The sequence below is a fragment of the Cydia splendana genome, chromosome 22, assembly GCF_910591565.1.
Source record: "Cydia splendana chromosome 22, ilCydSple1.2, whole genome shotgun sequence".
NCBI classification, from domain to species: Eukaryota; Metazoa; Arthropoda; class Insecta; order Lepidoptera; family Tortricidae; genus Cydia; species Cydia splendana.
Window position 1 is genome coordinate 10,515,925 of NC_085981.1, and position 25,406 is coordinate 10,541,330.

The 25,406-nt window shown below is 34.6% G+C and overlaps 1 protein-coding gene across 1 annotated transcript in view; it reads left to right on the forward strand.

Moving 5' to 3' along the window:
* The first annotated feature begins 4,136 nt into the window (after positions 1-4,136).
* Positions 4,137-25,406, forward strand: part of LOC134801452 (uncharacterized) — a 50,844-nt gene continuing 29,574 nt past the window's right edge. The window contains exon 1 of the mRNA XM_063774038.1: positions 4,137-4,780. Within this exon, the coding sequence (XP_063630108.1) occupies positions 4,738-4,780 (43 nt within the window). The 5' untranslated portion in view covers positions 4,137-4,737. The remainder of the gene's footprint in view (positions 4,781-25,406) is intronic.

The window sequence follows — 25,406 nt, forward strand, 5'->3', positions numbered from 1 at the left end:
ATTCAAGTGACCTTTATAGTCAAATGTCATTTCAACATGCGGGGTCTAATACAAGTTCGATATACTTGGGTTCTATTATCTCTGTCCCTCTAGGTATGTTCTCACGGGTCTCTATTGGTTCCCATAATTTTTTTCTTCCGATTTATTCAGTCCATAACGTTTTCCATCATAATTTTTATTAGTCATATTGTCAATAGTCATAAATTTTAACAATATAAATTCCAGTTCCGATTTTTGCAGGTCATTATTATTGTTAGTCATAAAATTTGTTACTCATAATATTCAAAGTCCAGAAGGTAATAAATACCATTACATAATGTTGAAGGCAATATACTTGCTTACAATAATCGTTGTAAGGTCTTTTATCGCAGGTTATAATGATAAGTAGGGGCTCTATTGCATTCCCTAAATTTTAAGTTCCGATTTTTTTAGACCATAACGTTTTCGATCATAATTTTTATTAGTCATATTGTCAATAGTTATAAAATTTAATAAAACAAATTGCATGCTTGTCTACCTACCTGGGGATTCTTTTTTATTTGGCTTACTAATTTCCCCTCCATTTCTTATTTTTCATGTAGTTTATTAAGCCATTTCGTCCCGCCAACGAGTCGACGGAGCCCCGCTTCGCGGGGCTCCTATTTCCGCTCTGAGGGACACAAGGTAACTAACGAACCTACCTGAGGAAACAGATTTTTTATTGTTTGGTTTACTGATTTCCCGCCATTTCTTATTTTTCATGTAGCTTATTAAGCCATTTCGTCCCGCCAATGAGTCGACGGAGCCCTGCTTCGCGGGGCTCCTATTTCCGCTTTGAGGGACACAAGGTAACTAACGAACCTACCTGAAGAAACAGATTTCATTTTTCTTTATATGAAGGATGTCATTAAAAATGGCCCTTTGTTTGACATAATTATTGAAAGTCATAATGTTTAATATTATAGCTCCTAAATATTAGAATATTAGAGGATATCATTTTCTGACTATCGAAATTCGAAACAGTAAGTTTATGGGAAACAAAGAGATGACATTAAAACGATATGATTAACGACCATTAGTCCGATAAAATATATGCCTTAAAATATTTCTGAATAATTATTGATATACCTTTGAATGTTATACACATCAATTTTATAACTTTTGTGATTATAGCGTTTAATATTATAGATGTTTAACATTAGAACTATGAAACGTTATACTTAACAAAAATTATGACTATTGATGTTTATGTCCATAAATTATATGGATATCAATTTCTGACTATCGAAATTCGAAACAATAAGTTTATGGGAAACAAAGGGATCCCTGTTCTCACTGCTTAGGGTGAAAAATTTTGTGTACTACACGAGATCAAAGTTATTTACATCTCGTGCGCTTTTGAATCCCTTACTACGCTCAAGATTATATTATAGAATCTTTCGCTTGCACGGGACTCAAAATAAGCACTCGAAGAAATATCAAACTTTGATCTCTTGTTGTACAAATAACTATTTACTTAAATTGACTTTCCTACATTACTCTTACTTAGGGCCTTTGTTCCATCCCACTAACCCGGGGTTAATCGGTTAAACCTGGAGTTACCATGGTTACTATTACAATTAGACACTGGGTTGACGGTTTAACCGCTTAACCCCGGGTTAACCGGGGTGCAAGTGGCTCAGTCGGTTAAGGGCAAACTGAAAGTTTTTGGAATATAGAACATTTTCGAAATTAGAAAAAAAACTATAGCTTTAATATATAGTTTATGAAATGAAAATAAGTAGGTAGGTAACACTCAAATTTAATTATCTCAACTGATAATACGGTAAACGCTTAATTAAATTACTACGGAACAAAATAAATTGTCACCACAGAACGGAAACAAAATGAAATAAACGCAATCAAACAAACTGTCAGAAGCATTCGATATTTAAATATGTAGCGACAATATTTCGTTTGCATAGATAAAATGGAAATTCGTTCGTTTACTCGGATTCGTATACACCATGACAGATAGAAATTTTATGCATGTTAAAGAACCACAAATTTATTTTTGCCAGTGGATAAATTTGTAACTAAAGGTTTTAGGGTCGATTCGCCTTTTATAATACGAAAACAGCACCGATCCAAGGTCCCCTCAAATAACTTTGTCCTTATAATTCTATAGAGCCCCGACCTTACCTGGTTATTTGTTTTTTTTTTTCAAACGCAGAGGCGTTTTTACTAATAGCACACGATTTTGGGTTTGTGCCGTGAAATTTTGACGAAATTGTTTACGCTTTGAAATGCTGAACTATTTCAATTTCGATTTTTACAGTTAAGTCGAATTGTGCTATTTAGAATTTATTATTGTATCTGCGGTTGGAGATGTCATAATAAGTTAATAACATCACATTGGAACGTACTTCGAATAGTTTTTGTTCGGGAAGAACATTTTTTGTTACTGTTAGTGCAATAGCAAAGTTCATAAAAAAACGACATTGATATTTAGGTACCTACTTGATGTTAACAAGGTTATTTTAACGGAGAAAAATAAAAAAATAACTAAATTCGATTTATACCTACCTCATTTCTGTCTGTCGTAAATTTTAATTTTATCTCACTTTAAAAATGAGAGCTTTTTGCTGGCAATTTATCTGTGGTATCCAATATCACTTATATGGTATTTTGTGATTTCACCAAAACGCAGTTTGCCTGACCATTATTTTCAAAACCATTTATTTTATTTTAAGCTATAGTAGCTTCAACATAAGGCTGCTTAACCGTTAGATAAGTTTTCCAAGTGGTGACCATAGATGTTAACGAGCTATTTTTTAGTTTTTGTCCCGTTTTTGGTTCGATTTACTGACTGATAGCGACCTTTAGTTTTTTACACTACGGGGTAGTTTTTTGGGGGTGTTTTTTAGACAACAGACGGTTGAGTTTCGTTGTCAACCATGACATTAACCATGCTCAAACAAAGGTATGTGGTTGTAGTTAAAATGTGGATATGTCATTAAACAATCAAAGAATGTGTAAATCGTTATGTAAATTATGTTTCTTATTATTATTAGGTACAATATTATTTTAAAAATACCTTATAAATCGAACTAGTATTTTTTTGTTTTCTATGAATTATGGGAATTAAAAATATTGAGTACCTAGACTTGACCAACATACATAACAAAACAAACGCTCGAAAATATTGTATTATTCTTAAATAAAAAATTTTCCGCAAATATTCGTAGAAAATGTGCATAATTTTACCATAACTTAATGTAAGATCAATCAAGTCAATTTAATTCATACTTTTGCATCCAAGTTCAAAGCAGGTAGATACTGTTTATAAAATTAAAAAGCTTAAGTATTATCAAAGCTGTTTTTATAACAATGTCATGACCAATTTATCTGATATCAATTTCACAACCCCATTAAAAACATTTAAAGATCATGGCTGCATTAAGAAACGTAGTGTGGCCCGTCTATGTTCCTTAGTTATACTAAAAAGTTGTATGTGTTTCATATATTAATGCTCTTACGACATTATGGAACTCGCTTGAAGCTCAGATGGGAGATAAGACGTATAATTGAAATCGTACGTACCGCTAGCTAATCATATAAAATCGGACGCCTAATAAAGATAAAGATTTGCCAGGAGTTAATTTACTTCGTGGCTTTTTTGCTTATTGATCGTATCGGAAATCTATTGAAGAATTTATAAAGATTGGAATAATTTTATTACTTATTCAAGTCGATTTTCCAGTGATTAAGTTTGTTTTGAGTATCAATAATATCAATATCGATTCAGAAGATTCGACTTCTGTACCAGAAAATACCAAAATCCTGAAATAGGTATTACAGACACTCGGTAGTGTAGCAAGCCAAGTCACAAAAAAAACTGGCGGTGCACCAGGCTTATTTATGAGTTAATGTTTATCAAGTTTGTTAGGTGTGGAGTTTAAGACAAATCTGTTTTTACAAAAGCTTAAACCACGTTTGAAACTTGATCCCTATCCCTTCACAAAAGCGTTAATTGAAGATTGTACCAAACTTCGATATTTCATAATAATAATAGGCCTCGGGACCGTAAGCCCGATGCGTTTACCTGTTTTTTTTTATAACTTAAATTTGGAACGCCCGAGCGACAGAGACGGAAGATTCGGAAAGTAGAATCTCTGTCATGTTATGAAAACGAGCGATGCCATACCGAGGGCGACGCCACCAACAATGCACGACTGTTACTGGTTCTATGAACCGGCCGAATTAAAACTACACGGGCTATTTGGGGTGTAATCTTAATATGAGCCTCCTCGCTTCGGCCGGGTTCACCCGAGCGGAGTCGGTGTGGCAACCATGCGCAGCGCATTCCACACCAATCCCGACGAACTTCACGCCAGTTGGGTCCCGACCGCCACCGACGAAGGACCGCTGCCGCTCGCTCCGGCAAAACTATCGTACAATAAAACAGAAACAAACTCAAAGTGTGTTAAAAGATTCCGAATTCGAATCTCAATTAAATACAGTGTTTATTAGTGATGGGAAGTGACCAGTGCATGGATTACGACGACGTACGATGACCGAAAGTTTATGTTGGACGACCGAAAAAAGTTGTGGTCCTGTTGAGCACAAAAAATGCTCGTAGTGATGGCCTGATGGGATCGCAGTGTGGCCGAATCTGTGTAGTTAGTGATGTGAACTGTGATAAAAAAAATCGACAGTCACGTAGATGATTGTCTGTGCGTGTGATATATTTAGTTTATTAGTTACCAAAGAATCCTGATGATCTTATACATTAGCCTGTGTTTCATATTGATAGTTTTAGGTGAGTTTATTCATGAATACTTAATAGTTATTGTGATGAATGCAACTGACACTTGCATTCATGAGTTATGTGCGGTTGTGATTAATTATTAATTTATGCGAGAGTACTTAATTGGCCTATTAAATCAACGGACGATGAATAATTGTTATTACGGCTATTCATTTATGAAATAAAAGTAGAATATTTATTTTAAAACCGAAATAAATTCAAAAAGTTGGAATAAAAACGTAGGACTTCGTACACTTTGCAAATAAAATCAAATGAATAAAAAAAATGTTGATGCTATGTTTAAAAAAATATATAAAAATCGAACACCAATAATTTTTAGCATTTTTTTAACGATAAAAACAAATTAATTTTCAAATAATGGATAACAATCCAATATAATATATACTTAACAAAACAAGAATATATAAAGCAGGTTATTCGTAAATCACTTTCGTCTCCTAAACGCTACCGCAAATAACTGTTCCCCCGACGGTTGAACTTACCATAAACTATCAGTCCTGCCCCGACACAAGTAATTCGACTTTATGGGCCCCGTCAAATCCATGTCAATTAGGAACGGTATTAGATGTCACGGACCACACGCATTCCAAATTTAAAATAGATACACCAATTAACGACCCAAAGTCGACTTAAAATTTAAGTCGTAAATCGGCGCTATTTTAAATTTCGAATTTTATGTAATGTTAACTGATTTGTGACAGAAATTTTGGGAGCGCACCGCACCTACTTAATATAATTATCACTTCGGTGAATTTCTTTAACGAGGAAAGTGTAATTTCGTTAAAGAATTACGGAACTTGGCTCATTGTTACGGAAAAATGTTATAAAAACAGAGATTTATTTTGACTTTTTCATATTCTAAACTAAATCAACACAATCTTAGATCTTTTTATAAAAACAAGACCATCTAAGCTGCTTCACCTTTCTATGATATTTAAAGAGATAAGTATCATTGCGAACATTCTATCTAATTTTATAGTTTTTAAAATCTTTCCCATGGTGTGTAATTATCACGAGTTTTCCAGGCTCTTCAAAAATATAAATTTTCAATAAATTTATACAGCAATACAAAGAATTTTATAGTTATAACATAACATAAACCTCTAGTTTGAAAACACTGTAAAAACTAACAACCCCTTAAATAAGACAGTTGTAAAACTCAATTTTATTATACTTTTCAACTAGTAATAACGAAATAAAGTAAAATAATAATAATATCGCACACCGCAATAAACGATACAATTTCAGAAAAAAAGAATAGGGTATTTGACTGTATTGAAAATAAATTATTTTTCCCCATGCGTGAAATAAAGCACCAGAATTAAGATAAATAGAGAAACGTAGACAACAGTTATATTTAGACACAATTTCTATTTTTAAACCCGTATAAAACTATAAAGAGTAGGTAATTTGATTGTGACGTCACGTGCTAGTGTTTCATATAAATTCCATAGTGGCAAAATCGTTTTGACAGTTCGAAAAAGAAACTGAATTGACTAGTAGTCAAATACCCTATTGTTTAAACATAGTGGCAGACAACAGGCTATCTTCTCGCTAAAGAGTGATATCTTCTAGACTACCTATATTGATAAGAAATATTTTTAGTAATAAACATCACGTTTCGTTGTTTGGACGCCGGAGATCGTTCGTAATTTCATCCTCGTAAATTCACTATTTCCTTTAATTTACTGGACAGAAGCCAAAAATACGGACATTCCTAGACAACGCTGTATAAGTTTTAGCGGAACGTACAATTTATGAATTGCCTTAATGATAAATGTGGAGGAAACGTTTTTACATGATTTATTTTGCATGGCATTTGCATGGTACGCTGAAAAACCCGGGAGCTCAGAGAATTCATAGTGGCCGTTAGGAATGTCGCAAACGGTTTTTGTTTAAACACATTAATTCTATAGAAATCTGTGTCGAAAATGTTATTCTGAAAAGCTTTATAAAACTATTCAATAATAAACAAGTAAACGATATTCATCATTGAAGATCCACATATTTTTCTGGCGAAATTTTGACTAATTTTTTTTAGCGACTTGTGACAAATTTCTTAATCTCATAATGAAATTATTTTCAATCTTACGTCTTAACTTAATAAGTAAATTCTTTTCTAAGATTAATTTTATTATTAAACTTCGGTAATAAGCTAGTTTAGAAGCAAAGGCAAACACGGCTACCTTTTCCACGAGAAAAATGCGAAAGCGCCTTTGCGAAAATGTCAGCTTATATTTTTCTTGAGTAAAGTGAGGATTATATCTAAAGTATTTTAAAATGGTTAAACTTTTCAAAGTAAAAATATCACCTAAGTACTCTATTCTAAAGAACATTTATACGTGCGATCAGAAAGAATTTATCCTCTTGTCAGTCTTTGATAAGAATGATAAGGATCCTGACCGAATTTCCTTTCATCTTTTTGTATTTTTCAAGTACAATTTTTCCTGCTCTCTACAGCATAACATAAGTATGAACCCACGATTTTTGATCACGTGAAAGGTTGCACGCATTGACTACGTAATTTGTAAAATTTTCTCTATTCCAAAAACTTTCAGTCTGCCCTTTGCCGACTTAGAAAGAAAATCGTGGAATATGTCAATCTTATTTACATCGCAGCCGTATCTCGGGAAGCAGCGAACCCGACACCGTAATTGGCAATATGGATACGATATGGAGAGCGTAACCAGACCGTGTTATTTCGTTTACCGAATAACGTTTATATTTACAACTTACGTAAATAACGTTTTATTTTTACGTAAAGCCGAAAACTTTAGTGTCCGAATGGTAAATAGTAAATACTGAATTGAAAATATCGCAGTGTTTTAATGTTTTACGTAAATTTGGGGTAGCAAATTATTACCTATTTAAACAAATTACATGAAATAATACTTTTTTTACTCAAGTTTAATATGATTTCCCGTTTAAGACGTTTTTGCTAGGTCCCTTCAGAATTGTCTTAAGCGGGTTCTATTGTATATCTTTAAAAAAACTACCTCATAATGAATAGCTACTTCGTCTGCGTGGGATGATGATGATGATTATAAAACCTATCCTATGCCTTTTCCCGGGTCTCAAACTATGTTCATACAAAATTTCATCTAAATCGACTCAGTAGCGGTTTAAGCGAGAAGAGGTAAGAGACAGAGTTATTTTCGCATTTATAATAGAGATGCCCCGAATAACGAATTTGGCCGAATACCGAATATTCGGCCCCTCTCTCGGCCGATTACCGAATATTCGACAAGACATGCGAACATTTTGTGTCACAATTATTATGAAAACTGTTCGCCATCAAAGCACAACGTTTGCTAAGATATATTTTTATGTTGAACAGAATTAATGAATGTTGTTAGAGTCAATCAATTCAGACCCATGATAAAAATAAATTATTTTGTAATCAACAAATGCTCAAAAACGTGCCTTCGTATTTAACTACTTTCCAAGAATACATTTTAAATATTAAATACACCTAATAGTTTTTGGTTATTTTTATGTGTAATTTTTCTTTTTAGCTAGGTGCAACAGATATTCGGTATTCGGCCGAATAGTAGGCAACATTCGGCCGAATACCGAATATTCGGCAAAGTGGCCGAATAGGCCGAATACCGAATAGTTGCCGAATATTCGTGGCATCTCTAATTTATAACATTACATAGTAGGGAGTAAATCTATCCCTAAATTGATACCTACACACATATCTTACGTGCATCATTTATCTAAATTAAATTACAAATTATTCAAAAAAAATTACCTATTCAAAATCGAATTTATTTTTTAGTAAGCTTTTGTCGAATAATAAGATTCTCTAATCTATTTAGATAAAATTTATGAGTTGCAATATTTCTAACCCATGTCTATCTTTAGACAGCTCGACTTAATGAAATTAGAGTAAAAAAAAAGATTTGTAACCCTATTATTTATTTAACTGTGACATTGATAAAAATTCGCTCGAAATTATTATAAAAACTCGCCTAACTTTACTTTTCTACTTTTTAAAGCACAAAATCGTATTAGCGCTTATCAAGTGAGTTTTTATAAGCTTTAAAACAATTGTTTTATGCTCATAAAAGCTTAATGCATAAAGTCAAAGCACTATCTTAATTTTATTACCGGGGCGTGCTCCGAAACGAGTGAAATTATGATCGAGTCAAAAACCAGCGACGCAAAATATGTTATCTTGGACCGATAATAAATCAATGGAGATCATTTTTAATCCCTTTTGGGCCGAGTTTGTGTTTAGAAAGTGCCCGCTCCGAGGCCGTCCGAAGAAAACGTGACCGGTGCACACGATTTTGGAGCTTCTTTTTTTTACCGTCTCATGTTTTTGTCAAAGTATTTTTAAATAGGTATGCGGTTTTTGCCGTGCCTTTGAAAATGATCTGGCATTGTTCGTTTGTCAGTTGTTATGTATTCATTGCTACTTTTCTAAACCGATTTGTCTTTCGTGAAACCGAATTGATTTCAAAACTCTTGAAACTCTGCATCGTTTTATTTTATTCGCTTAATAAATCATTTTAAATTTCATAATGTATCAATAGTACTCTATTAAATGTGATTATACAATAAAAAACACTAAGCGCATTACGTATTTTATATAAGACGATTAACACGATTCAAAGACGTAACTTAGTTGCATTCACGCAACCGCTAGCGCCATCTGTCGGTGAGTAGCGAAACTTCCCGCCCGTAACAAACGCATCTTCAATGAACCTTTAAGAATACTTGACCTTTTTAGATGCTTTGCTTGATTAAGTCCTTTCAAATAAAATTCCCTTTAATATGCTCTTGAAGTTTTCTGTTCGTGATGGATTATTTCTCTTAAGGAGTTGAAATCTTTTTTATGATTTTGAGTTTCTTAAATGACTGCAAATGCCAGTTCTTTGTCTGATATTGTTGTAGAATGTGTTATTAATGATTGCGAAGCGATGTATTCAGACTTTGAAGTTTTTTGGCAGCTTAAAGGAGGTAGGTAGGTATACAGGATGGCCAAAAAAAAATAAGTGCATTCCCGTTGCCAGGGAGGTTTTGGGATTATATGAGCAACTTTTACTATGGGACCAACCCCGAAATCGCGAAAAAAAATTTGGCTGTTTCATACATTTTGGCCGGTCCATTTTCCATGGGAGAGTAAATTATTATTTAGCAATTTCGGGGTTGGTCCCATTGTAAAAGTTGCTCAGTATAATCCCAAAACCTCCCTGGCAACGGGAATGCACTTATTTGTTGGCCACCGTGTTTATGTTTTATTAATATTAATAATTTACTTAACAGAGTTTAAGTTTCCGAACTACAGATAATAAATTCAAGTAGCGTGGTCGTTGTACACTTCCTAGCAATGTAGATACTTACTTATAAATAATAAATTGTTTTTTTTTCGGCTTTTCAAAATATAAAGTGCTACTTGCTACCAGCTACCTAGATGGACCTCACTTTATTTCTTATTTTGGACTTCCCATCGACCTCTTATTTGAATACCGTAAAATTTGTTGCAATCTTTTTGGAATAGGCTTATTTATTTTTATTCTTAAAAATAGTTTTTATTAGGTCGGTGCTGTTGTGAGATGACTTTGTTCGGCTTTTCATTTTGTTAATTATCTATATTATTAGATAACTCTATATAACAGTAATTAAAAGTGGTACTTTAAGCTACAGACCAAGTCTTGTCGAATAGGGTGACCATAAGGTTGGTGTTTATATTATTTAAAATTATTATCAATAAAGTTTAATTGTTTGCTTCTAGAGTTAATGCAATGAATTTGCCTTAACTTAAAATACTGCGATAGAAACAAAAATTTCTGTTTACTACTTAGGTTTCACCCTGTACTGTACCTTATGTAAAAATGGGAATTTGTAAGTAGATCATAAAAAATCGAGGTTAAACTTCGGACTTTAATACTTTAAATACCCACGGTTAAAAATGTACCATATTTTTCTGAAAAATGCTAATTTGATAAAAAACGGGAAACTCTTCTCCCCCAGGACAAGGGACAGGCATGTTAATGTGACTGTCAAAAGTTTTTTTTACCGCCATATGGTGGAACTTTGTTGACGTTGTTGTAGGGTTTATCGGGAGTTAACGTTTTATACTTGTTTGAAAAAACATGACGGGCATGTTTGGAAAGTTAGGACGGGTCGTGAAAACGGACAATTGTTTAGTTTGATGAGATTTTTGATACCTGTCCTTGTAAAATCAGGTTTTATTCGGTAAAAAATGTAGATAATTTAATAAGAATCCTGTAATACTGTCATCTAACCTCCTAAGTCCTTTTTAAAAGGACAATTCAAATCAAATTTTGAACTATAGAATATAGAATAGTGGAAAAAAAGAAGAGGTTCCTAATTAAAAACAGCAAAAATGACTGAGACCTAGGAGGCTAATGTTACATTTACACATCATTTTCAAAAATCAAATAACTACTTTAAATTTTCTAAGAAATACAAAGTACCTACTTGATACTTTCTAACATATTAAAGTGGTACATGATTTAAGAAACAAAAAGTGGTACAAAACGGTACAGTCGACGTCAAAGATATATTTACACTTTTCGCCTTATTACAATGGGATAAGGTGCAAAAATATAAACATTTTTTTGGTGTCGACTGTACCAATCATGTATTAAAGCCCAACTTGATTTTTATAACAAGATTTTAATCGCGCAGCGCGTTTTAAAGTCGTGTCATTGGTCAAAGTAATAAAAAACTACTAAAGAAAAAACTCCAAAGCAGTCGATTTGTGTAATAACCAAATCAACGCCAGTGTCATAAAGTTTTTTACTGTTACAAGCCACTAAATTGAATTAAGATGAGTAATAACAACTACTTGCTTCATCGTAAAAATTTAATTAGCGCTGATATTTCTCAGTTTTATATCGGCACGTTTTAGTTTTTATGGCAATGGCTGTATTTTTTACAGCCGATTTATCTGTGCATTTATTAACCTTTTGACCGCTTGCGTTTTACTAACGATTGATTTTACTACGGCTTTGTATTGTATTGTTTTGTGTGAATTATTAACTGTTGCATTGTGGCGCCACCTATTGGCGAGTAGCGAAACTATTAAACGATAGTTTGTTGAAGTTTCAGTATTTATAAAATACAATTATTTATACTAAGTATATTGCTTTATCGACCTTCAATAATATATGCAAGGTATACTTTTGCGTTGTTATTGTTCAACCTACAGTGTTATAGTTCTGTGTTACGCATTTCCGAGAAGTTTACCTTCCCGTGATAGATTCCGGGTCTGTTTATTGTTTAACGTTAACGAGCTGTTTACAGTTAACCCTAGTTGAGCCGTTAAACGTGGCTTGTTTAACGTAACCTTACAACTTTCAAATAAACATCGGTTAAATAAACCGACACTTACCGGCCTAGGCCGAAAAAACGCTTCCGCTCCGAAAATAGTTGGGTTTACTGTAGGGTTGGCTTTTACTTTTAATGATTTGTAATTTATTGTGTGTCTATACACACTTAGACGTGTGTGGAATGAAATGTTAAAATATAACTTATGGGAATACTTACAAGTACATTAATGAATAATATTTTAACTTTTATATTATAAGTATATTAATTAGTATCGTTCGAAAATATGCTCTTGACCAAATCTCCTTATTTCCCAGATTTAACGTAACAATTGATAAATAAAATACTTATTGTAAGGATGTGTCAGGAATAGTGTTCAACTTTATTTGAAAATATAGGTATATGTAGGTAATTCTAGGCTTATCGTCATCTAGTAGCTACGAGCCTTGATTAGACATCGCTGATATCATACGCGTATACACGTTTAAACAACGATGTAACTAGTAAACGCTACATTGAACATTCTTATCTACCGACCGTTTTATAGTATTGAAAGTACTAACTAGACGGTAGTTAGTACTCTCATACTGTATTTTATCACTCTTTCATTTAATAAGTTAAACAAGACTGTTTAAAGGCCTAAAATATATTCGTGACAGGTTTCATTTAATATTCCTCATATAGTAACGGAAGCGATATCCACCCTAACAATACGTCACCGGTACACTGAGGCCATTTATGACTCTTTAAAACCACATTCCTGGCCTGCATGCCAAAATGTTTTTATCGCCTCTTCGAATGTTTATTGCACTTTACGATCATTTTAACCGTTTCATACCGCTTTTAGTATGTTTTGTTACATGTTTTAAATCCCGTGAAGTTCTGAGAAACGGATTTATTCGTGTTTCTTTGGAATAGAGAAATAATAATATTTGCTCGCTCAAAGCACCTTCAAAGGAGCTTGGAAAATCCTTAGACTAGCCTTGCATAAACATAGGTATTATTTACAAGTACAAACGGATAACCTATCAATGTGATATGCGATTATGTTGTTTAGAATTTTATTAAAATTACTGAAGATTGAATTGTGTAGACAACAAAGAAAGCTTAAATTTAATAAAAATATTATTGCAATTTTTTGGTCGCTGAGACGAAATAATTTTAGAGATGTGTTTTAAAAGCCTGTTTTGACGAACATGCTTTTCGTAACACATTAAATATATGCGTAGGTACTTGTCAAATCCATGCATACTATAATTTTATTAGTTTAAGAGGTTTTATTTTAATATTAATATTCGTATCTTCTAGTTCTGTTTAGGCCTCTCAAATACCTCAATATACGGCGATTGTATCTTGAATCATTGTTGTAGCTCTATTTTATCCTATAAATATTTGTGATCATCAAAAGTTTCACCCTTTAAACTTTCTCATCTGATGCAGTATTAACGAAATTTTCTCGACAAAAAATATCAACCCTCTTTTATGGGGAAATGCTCAAAGTTGAACCATTGTGTAATCAAGACGGATTCCAGTTGCTCACAGAGAGAGGCGAGTTGAACGCTCGAAAGAATTAATTTTCATCCCAGGCCAAAAGTATAATATACAAACAACGTTGATTTCTTTAATATCTCATGTTTCTATTGTTATTATTGTACATCATAATCATCATAATTCCACCAGGCGGCGCGTATTCCTGTTTGCCACCATCATTGTATTATTAAATAAACTTTATTTTGACGGAAAAAGTTTATGATGATGACAATTGTCACAAGATTTAAAAGAATTTTCGGTAATTCTTGACAGGAAATGAGTTCTGTGTCGGAATTTCGTGACAATTGTCGTGTTTCTTGTGACAATTGTCATTAGTTTCTCAAAATAAGTACTTATCTATTAGCGATATATTGGAGTTACTTTTTTAATTCAAATTTTAATGGCAAACAATCACACCGCCCGCCCGTCTGATGGTATTTTCCCGACTGAACATTCATTTGGAATACCCCAGAACATCGGGTTAGCATCAAATTGGAACTCGCGGAGTTGACGAAACCCGAAATTACTAAGTTCATAATAGGACCCCGCTGATAAGATTCAGGGTATTATGATTAAGGGCACAAAGGGTCACATATGCGTGTAATATTGTATTCGGACGTGATATGACAATGATATGATAGCATTTGCCAACAGGACGGATTCAGAACGTTGTAATTATGTATCGTTATATTTGAATTGGGAAATTCAGTTTTAAACCTACACAATAAGTACCTAATTATAAAATAAATCCTTTAAGGGCCACTTGCACCATCCCACTAACCCAGGGTTAACCGGTAACCGGTTAAACCTGGAGTTACCGTGGTTACCATTACAATTTGACACTGGGTTAACGATTTAACCGGTTAACTCCGGGTTAGTTTGGTGCAAGCCGTGCAAGTGGCTCTAAGTGACCTAATTTTAGCATATTTGACGAGACGTTTTCAACTTGTTTTTGCAATTTATCGCCGTACCTATATGGTTTCATCCTTATTTTATCATTTTATGGTATTAAATAATATAAATGTGTGACAATGCGCTGTTCCAAATTGGATTTTCCTCGCAACAAGGGTAAATTGAACAGCTAAAAATCGGAACTTCCCGAAAAACGCGACACACCTGGTCACCCTACTTAACACTATCACTGGCCGCCACTTTAAAAACGAATTTTATTTCCGTTATCCTGATCCATTACGAACTTTCTACGTTCCGTTTGAAACAACATTCTAGTTATCTCCCGCACTTAACCAAGCCCTTTCCTCAAAACAGCCTATCTTATTCAAAAACTACTGTCGCTTAAGACCGTATGTGTGTGAGCGGGACGGAGCCATTAGCGCTATCTTCCCGACTCCCTCTATGGAGTGTGGAGTTTATTAACACTCAAACAATAATCTAGACTTAGGTACTTAAGCTTAGGTTCTGCGCTGGCAGCATAAAAGGCTTTTTAAGGAGATAATAGCTCTGAACTGCATTGTTCATATTAGAGATGGGCCGAATATTCGGTATTCGGCATATTCGGCCGAATAGTTCGGTTCGAACTGCCGAATATTTACCGAATAAACAAATTCCTTTTTAAGGGCGTCCGCTAGCTGGTACGGGTGCACTTCGCGGTCAGGCATGAGACGGTTCCATTTCTTTTCATAAACATTCCCGGCTGGTCCAGAGGGAAGGGCCAAAAACACAATGACCTATATAAACTTGTTTTCAGGCAGTTTTAGCCTAACCGAATATTCGGCTGAATATTCGTATTCGGTATGATCTGAACCAAATATTCGTATTCAGCAAAGTCCATATCCGGCCCATCTCTAGTTCATATATGGTTTGACTATGAGGTAAGAAGATACAATAGTAACGCGACTCTGCCTTAGTTGATGGGCAACGTACGCCGCCACCATACAATCGATTCACCGAACACTCATTTTAAAACGACATTCTGGAATAACATGACGCTTATTTGACATGAACAAGAGATTCTAGAAATTGGAATTTCTTTGTATTCCATTTTCATTTTTATAATATTTTTTATCAACGAAAACTAGTACCGGACGTAAATATATGTTACGCAAATGTTTATGCAAAGTTTCATGTAATTTAAACGTCAATTGTATGGAAGCGGGTTCGTGACACTCATTAAATCATATTTAAAAAAAAACGTGTATTTCAAAAGACGAAGAAACCGAAACATTTTACGGCTTAGGAAGTTAGGACTTCGCTACTCGACGACAGATGGCGTTTGCTGCCAACAAGTTGTTGTGTTTACTGTTTACTGAATAGGTATGAAGTTTTTTTGTTGCATATTATAAAAACATGACATTAAGAAATATAATTTTATAGATCGTATTTTCCATTAAAAAGGCGCTAAGAAATAATAAATTAATTTAAGTGTCGTTCTAAAAACTTAGTAAGATATTTAAAAACCAATCACCTCTCACAATTTTACCCTAGATGTACGAGTATAGTATAAATATATAGAAAACTCTTCATTGTACTCCTCAATAAAAGATACAGTTTCTGGACAAAAGAATTGATTACACAGACAGACAACGGCAGGTATATACTAAGTTAAGTACCTAACCTACCATTTAGACAAGTACCTACGTGCCCTTAAATAACCTTTTCCTTATATTCTAAAGATAATTGTCATTCTTTCTCCGAGTGCCACTTAAGTTGCCCATTTAGAGAAAAGGGCCTTTATGTTTGACAAGAACCGTGTTTTGAGGTCGAAAAGTGCCCTGGCGTTATCGACCGGTTAACCGTCTAAACGCCAACGACGCTTGTTGACGACGATTTTAGTCGTCAGTGTAAAAGTTAGTGTTATTTACCTACATGCTTTCATTTACTACTTCTTTTTAGAGTTTTGTATCGAAAAGGTCATAAATAGTATTTGACCGAAGTTCCGGTTTCAGCAAAAATCATGTTGCGGCCGAAGGTTCGGTTTTGGCCAAAAAACAGCCGAACCTTTCGGCCACGCCGAAACTGTATTAACAGTACATATGGTCCTATTTTTCCGCATCACTAGTGCGTAAAATAGCACTTTTCGTGCGTATGTCAAAAGTTTAAAGGGCCATATGTACTGTAAAACGTACGATACACGTGCGAATAGGTAATTCGCAACTCGTGTCGATTTAAAACACCCCCTTCGGTCGTGTTTTAATTTATCGCCACTCGTTTCGAATTTCTTCTTTTCCGCACTTGTATCGTAAATAACTATTTCGGTAGTGTCCGGCTGATGGGTCGGTTTTGGTCGGAAAATGATTTTTTTCATCTCAATTGGTTCAGCGGTTTAAGCGTGAAGAGGTAACTAACAGTTAGTGGGGATATACAATGAGGTAATACTTATCCCATAAACACCCTACTCTCTAAATCGATTTAGATTCCAAGACATGAATAAAACAGTTGAACCACGCCTCATAAGGACTCATAAATAGCTAAAGTAAGCTCTGCCCTTGACCTATCCCATCTCAAAAGGGTTTAAGCGCCACGAAATTCTTAAACTCATATATCCTTTACAAAGGATATGCGTCTCCGAAGCCATTAAATATTTATAGGAAAGTAAGAGACGAAAAAAGGTGGAAAAACTGCCAATGTATTGCCAAAAGAGCCAGACTCCGTAATAGTGTAGTCAGCCGCCATTTTAAATTGACCCATAGATGTAGTGCATAATTATTTTCCATTGATTTTTCACTTTCCCAAGCTACTACCAAAACTATTGAACGGATTTTCATGCGGTTTTCACCTATCAGTACAGCGATTCTTGTGGAAGGTTTCGCTGTATAATTTGTTAACCCGTGAGAAGCCGGGGCGGGTAGCTAGTTACTACATACATTCTGTAACAGCTTAACAAAAAGTGATGTCTTTATATATATTAGGTAAAGCAATTAATACTATTAAGTAGCTTTTGAACGTGAATTTTATTAGAAAGTTTATTTGTAGATATTTGGATCTATATCTGGGATGTCAGATACTTTTGGCGCGTTGATTCATCCGCTACTATGGATGCTGACTGTACGAGGTAAAAGCTTTGAGCTCGACTCGCGTTAGTTTTGTAAGCGACTGGAATGACATACGGAAATCTTTATAAGAATGTCTTGGTTTTTATTGCTTGAGATTTTGCGTATGAAAGCACTTTGGCCTTTGCACGTTTTGTTTCTTGTATTTGAAACAGTCTTAAATGAACCCTTTGAAATCCAAGAACTCTCGAAATCAAGGCTCGGAACCGGTTTTTTCTTCATACAAAAAATACCGGTATTATTACGTTTTTTTTCGTTCTTTGGTTTATTCTCTAATAATACAAAGTTGTTACCTAAACACATGACTCAATCCTACGTAAAGAGCATAAAATATTTAAAAATATTGGGTTATTTCGGGTTTTTCAAAAAACCGGTTCCGAGCCCTTCTCGAAATTGTGCGCTAAAAACGTTTAAAATAACCTTCATAAGTTTTATGGCTACGCTGTCAACTTAACCCTTGCTATCGAATAGCTTGTACAGTCACGGACTTTAATTGTTAACACTTTCGGTGCCGGGGGGCGCCCGGTTTCCAGTACAAAATTAACAGACATACGTATTCTTGGCAGTGAATGTGTTAAGCCATTTGGGGTTTATTTTACATGGGAAATTTCATGGCGTTAAGTATGGAACATTCTTAGCTAAAAAATATACCGATGAATTCAGAACCTCCTCCGTTTTTGAAGCCAGTTAAAATCTTTAAATTTCTAAACAATTATTAACCTTTTACCCGCAATAGAATTTTTCATCGAGCATCGCAGGCGGTACGAAGTTACACGAAGTTTTGTGTTATTTATCAGACCGCGGCGAAATGAGCCCGATTTTGTTTGTCATATATTTATATCAGTCTGCGGGGGTTAAAAGCTTAAAGACTCTGATAAAAGTAAATAGCGACAGAAATTATCTCAAAATAGTTATTTGTTTTACAAGGGGGCAATGTTGTTGTTTAACCGCTCGTGCTAATATTGAATGGAATCTTGAGCGTTGCAAGGGTTTCAAAGCACGAGGGTGGGTTAAACAACATTTGCCCCCGAGTGAAACACAAAATTTTTCACCACTCCAACCCGAAGCAAATATTAAATGTAAAATATCAAACAAAATCAAACCAAATCAAATCCAAATGAATGTTATTAAATATTTATCATCCAAAATCATCATTTAAAAGTCAATTCTACCAGCAAACATAAGAATACAACTCAAAATTTGATAACTTTGCCTCACATGTGAATAAAATGCAACTTTGCTATCAGTTTTTGAAGTGCAAAGTAAGCCTTTCCGAGCTGGTGTGGTGAAAACATAATTATATCACTGTCCCTTGGCTACGTATAATTATGTTGCAAAGATATTATGTTTCGCCTATGGTGTTCCCAGAAAATGGGTCACTTTAAACAAGTCCAGTTAATAAAGTATCCGTAACTTGACACTAAATAGGACCACACATCGACTAGTATAAGGGTCCCGGCAAGCTCGGTTCTCCATACAAACGTAGTTAAGGATGACTCACGTAAGACCGGGCCGTGTCCGGGCCGGAGCTTCCGGAGCTTACTTTTCTATGACATGACAGGCGATCACCATTGCGGTTTTCCATAAAAAACGATGCGCTGGATGCGCCCGTTCTAACGTGACGACTTAAACGACTAGCTAGATTGCTCTGAAACTTTGTACTTACAATAGGATAAGGTATATCTAGACCTGTAATTTGTAGTAGCTTCAGATTACCATGGTAAAAAAAATACAACGAGTTTCAGTTTTTCATACAAACCTTGTTTTTGCTCTATTTCGTTTGATTTATAAACTGGATCTATGTGAACTAATTACAGACCTAGATATACCTCATGTCATTGTATGTGCAAAGTTACATTACAATCCAACACGTAGTTTTAAAATGAGAACGAAACGTCATTTGTATGGGAAGGTGGAATTCGGCCGAGCTTGCTGGGGACTCTTAAAACATAACCCTTTCATCATCAGTCGGCAAACGACCGACTGAATAGGGGAGAAAAAAAACGGAACTCCTCAATTAATGTCGCCAGACTTGCAATTGACATAATTGAAAATAAATGGTGGACGGTGAACTTTGCTTTCTTCGTTTTAAACATTGTGAGCCCTTGGTATTCATTTGATGTTGCTTACAGTGTAATTTTGTATTGTATTTTTAAAAAACACGAACATATGATCGGGGGGCCTAGCCAAGGTAGAAAACGCCCATAGAAACTTGAATATTGTAATTGAAATAATCATTTGACTTTTCCACAGAATAAATAATAGTACTACCGTACAGAAAGAACATTTCCTACAAAACCGAAGTTTGACAGTGATTCAGAGACGAATCATGCTATCCCTTTCTAATGTATGGCATGGCCCTTTCGGCTATTTACAAAAAAGTTTGACAAACAGAGGGCATACCGCGAACCACGTTCGACGTGTTGCCTACCTGTCACACTTACGTACGAATTTACAAGTGCGACAGATAGGCAATACGTCGAATGTGTTCGCGGTAGGCCCTCTGAAACGTTTTTTTTTTTTTCAATTTATTTGGGACAAAAAACAGTAACACACAGGGTTCAAACACAGAAATAGAGTACAAAGGATAATAAAGTGTGAGACCAACAACATCGTCCACAGATTACTAGATTACCTACTGATAAATCTACAATGTATATAGCGCAAGGTAACACTTTTGACAAATTTGACAGGTTTGACAAATACTTGAACCCCTCTCCCTTTTAGGTTTCCCTAGTCAACTAGGAACCCTTATTTCGGGTAACGTTACCACGACAAGTACTTAATTTAGTACAGCTCAGGCATAAGTAAAAGTTAATTATTTTAATATATCATTTTTGTACAGTCTGCGTATTTCTAAGGTGTGCTGGTCGCTAGATTTTTAATAAAACTCGGTTATATGATAGGTAATGACAGTACAGTGGTTAACGTCGTTTTATTACTGAAACCACAAATCGAGGTAGTGATGATTCACCGATGACTGCTGGCTGATTACTAAAGCTTACCTAATTACCGCTGATGAGTCGAACTATCATGGTGTTGTCAGACTTAACGACGCTTCTTAGGGCCACTTGCGTGTTCCAGGGTTAGCCAAATAACTATGAGTTAACCGTTTATACAGGGTCAAGGAAATGTGACATGGTGTGACAGGGGGGAGGGAGGAGGCACAAACTTTGTGACGTCACTTTGACTTAGTCAAATTATTTAATTCACTGTACAATTAAGTAACAAATTTATGGAATCATTTTTATTCGTTTAATTTCCTCTCCTAATCAGTTTTATTGGCTCAGGCACTGGCTTTATTGTACGTATCTGGGAGACCGAGCTTTGCTCGGAAAACATATAAAAACTCAAAAATGCGTGTTTTTCCAGAGATAAGACCTAGCTAGATCGATTTATCGCCCCTGAAAACTCCCATATAGCAAATTTCATCGAAATCGTTATCGTTAGAGCCGTTTCCGAGATCCCCGAAATATATATAGAAATAAACAAGAATTGCTCGTTTAAAGGTATTAGATTAGATAGGTAGTCGGAGTATTCGACTCGCTATGCATTCGGAAGAACACAAATCGATGCTAACCGCAGATTTATACCTGAGTCATATTGACGGGCCTGCGAATTGAGTTTTTACCTGCTACCTACATTAGCAGGGAATTTACGGAGAAACGGGTTTCTAGCACAAAGGATGTTTCCGACAAAGATACATACTTGTATAGTAAGCGAGAACATGAATCCTTTGTAAACCTAAGATACCTATAACTTGCCGCAAAACTAAGCGAGTCAGGTCATATTGCCATCTCCTTTACCCTCGTTCAGATTAACCAACAGTGTTAGATACTATTGTCATATGCAAGGCTCGGAACCGGTTTTTTTGAAAAACCCGAAATAGCACCATATTTTTTATTGTTTTATGCTTTTTACGTAGTACCATGTATTTAGGTAACAACTTCGTATTATTAGATTGTCCCATTAAAAATGGAATAATAAACCAAAGAACGAAAAAGAACGTATTTTTTGTATGAAGAAAAAAACCGGTTCCGAGCCTTGGTCATATGTTGATAAATGAGAAAAAACTCATGACCGTAACATGTTTTCCCATTATATTTGAGGAACACTCCAAGCTTTTTATTTCATGGAACACTTCAATGTTTTTGTGCTATAAATAAAACAAAACATACTCGTGTTCCGAAACGGAATAAGGAATAATAATGGAACACTCCTAATTACATTTCCACGTGGATTGAAATGGAATCTCATCTTATTTCTGCCTCGGAGCGTGATTCCATTAGCTAAAATGTATCGACATCGCTTACACACATTCCAAACGATTTTCAAGACCGACTGATTCCTTGAGCGAACCAGTAATTTGAAGATCTCTCCCTCAATCAAAACAAAAAAAATATTACTTTTCTAGTCGATCAGTTCTAAGTCTAACCCGTGTATGTACAGTGGCGTTCAAAAGTGCATGGATAGATGTCGACCGTAATGCCTTAATATTACGGTTGAAACATCTCCATGCACTTTTGAAGTACTTGCGTATTTTCTTTTCCCTCCCACCGCGAAAATACATACGAAAAAAAAAACCACTACCAAAAGTAGTGGACGAAAACCACAATGAAAAAATTAACGATGATGAAATTGATGAACTCTGGCTATTGTGGGATTCGAACCCACATCTTTGGATTCCGGTAAAATTACGTGAGTAAAACCGTATTTTTTTTTTGGCTTATTATGACTCACTACAGTTTAAACACCATACTTATTCGAACTCGCTAAACCATAAAGAATAATACCAAAGCAACAGATATTAATTATACTTTAATAGGGTTGTTAATTTTGCGCGAAGCGTCTAACTCTACTAATTTGGTCTTAGAGAACACCTAGTGTATATTTCATTCGATATCGTGACGAGTCTATTTTTGCATGGGATTTTGAACAGCGCGCCAAGCGGGACATTTTGGAAACTCAAAATTACACTTAACGCAAATGCGTACCGTTCAAGTACAAAACTTTGCCGTTTAACATAACTTTGCCCACCGCGTCACAATTCAGTAAACGCGAAATACCTTAAAAGTAGTTACAGGAAGGAGGTGTAGGTATTTGTAACTACTTTTAAGATGTTTCGCATACTAAAAAGTGACGCGGCGGGCAAAGTTATGTTAAAGGGCAAAGTTTTATAATATTACGGTACGTCACGTCACGTTATCGAATGAAATTTACACTAGGCGTACAGAACCTTTGTACATTATTTTACACTGGTTTTTTTGTGAACAATTCTCTCTCTCGAAACCGATGAAATAATGCCAGAGCAACAGACATTAGACACCTCCATTGTTACGCTTCCTTTTGTAATAAAACCTTCTCGGAATCCTGTAATGCAGGTATTCGCAGTTACATAGACATATAATAAGATCACGCAAACTCTTTGCGTGCTTACCATAAATATATCTCAGTCGAGTCTTTCTATTATGGGTAATAAGGCCTAAAAATAATTTTATCTTTTCTTAACTAACTATAGCTTGTTAATAGTCACATGTCACACGACCCCGCCGCCTAAAAGCCGCAGCCGCTCCCAAACTTGGCAGGGAGATTTTACGTCCCTAATATGTCTGGTACTAGTTTTTGTTCCTAAAATTTGTTATATAGAGAAAGCGAGTAGAAGTTTCATACTGTAGTCCCTAAAGAAAATAGCAGGTATTAGCGATATCATTCATCGGTGCATATCATATTTCTTCAACTATACTTTTTTTTGCATTAGAAAAAGGGTTAACAATCTGTATGTGTCTTTAATTAATGAATAACGCTAAAGATAGTAACATAACATAACATAACTTATGAAACCAAAATAATGTAAGTGATCATATATGTTATGTAATTGTAACATATTAGCTGCAACTTATTTTCCAAAAGTGTTTTTCATTAAAAACCCTTTTACCCTTTTTCTAATGCTAAAAAACTTACAAATACAAATAAAACTTACAAATAAAAACGCTTATAATTCATTCCAGGGAGTTGAGCGAGTTCATTGGTTATACTCCAGTAGACAAAATGCACCTTTTTTACGCCCGTGCCCGGCGTCAGTCACGTTTTATCGAGTTATTAATTAAATTCCGTCGGTCAGCACTTTTTCGTTAATTTCATTATGCCGCTTCCAAGTTTTTTGTGAACTATTAACTTCAGTTTTACAGCTTCCCACGGTGGTTATATTCAATTTAACTTGGAAATTAATAGTAATTAATGTTGATTGAGGGCGATAGTTATAATTAGAGATGGGCCGATAACTGCCGAATACGGATATTCGGCCGAATGTTTTGAGATATTACCGAACCGAATATTCGGCCGAATTATTCGGTCCATCTGTATCATTCTAATAAACCATTTAAAAACGCTTGAATTACATTAGCAGCTAAAATCTATACCTTCCTAGGCAATTCCCTAGAATCAAACAGATCAAAAGGCAAGGGACACTCGATAATATATTTTCAACACTACCTAAATAATCAAAACATCCTATGGATTCAAAATGTTGTAATGACAACGGGAGAACGTAACCTGATGGAAGAGAGTACTTGATAAGTTCTGGAGGAACTTACGTTTTACAGTGTTGCCACAAGGCAAACATGATTCATGATTAAAAATATTTGCCGAATATTTATTCGGCACTTTAACCGAACAATTTGGCTGAACACGGACATTGGAAAACTTGCCCAATAAGCCGAATACCAAATAATTACCGAATTCGGCCCATCTCCAGTTATAATTACTTATATTACTTGCATGCGCCAGAAATCTAAGTTTTCCCGTTTTTACTACTTTTTAACAGCTAACGCTGAATCTAGTTTTTAATTTATTATCATTAATATTAATGATGATCATCAACAAATTTGTACATATGTTGAAATATTAAAGAAACCGGAAAACTCGCTTTAATGTTTAATTAACTATTTATATTTGAATAGATAACGCTTATCGTTATGAAATCTAAGGTCAACAGGTCAATGAACTGTAGATAAACAATAACGGGCTAATGACATTTCTTTAAAAATAAATTAAAAACATGTAAATTTATAATTATGAAATGCATTTTTTATGAGTTACTAACGAGTTTATGATTTTAAATTGCATTAGAACATTTAAGATAATATATATATATATAGTTTCTGGTTAATATAATAAATACAACAAAAATACCTAAACCCTAAAACTACTTATTAAATATTTAAATACAGCTTTAGTACAGGCGCCATCAGATATATCAGAGCGGGCAAGGTATTCACAAATATCTAAACACAGCCTCTGTTATCACGACGTCAAAATTCATGTTCAGATATTTTTTTAGACATTTTTTAGGTTTTTTCTCAGACAACGAATTAGTACGATCAAGGAATTTAATTTCAGTACACTTTCGTACCTTGTTACAGTGGCAATAGTTTGAGGGGACAGCGACTTTCAAATCTGCCGTGCTAACAACATATGCAGTAATCGCATTTGAAAAGTCAATCTTGTTCTCTTTGAATAAGTTCTTTATTTAAACGATGATTTTCGTGCAAGTACTGCACATACAATAAGCAGGGCAGAAATGGAATGTCACTGTGACAATGTAATGAGAAAACAATGAAATAGAACTAAAACTCTATTTGAAACGCAAAGCGACTTACATACAATGCAATGGAAGCAGATAAAAGTTTCTGGGTCAAACTAAGAACAGAGTTATGCTATCGACCATACCTGGAGATAAAACGATATAAATATACATGTGACGTAATATATTCCTT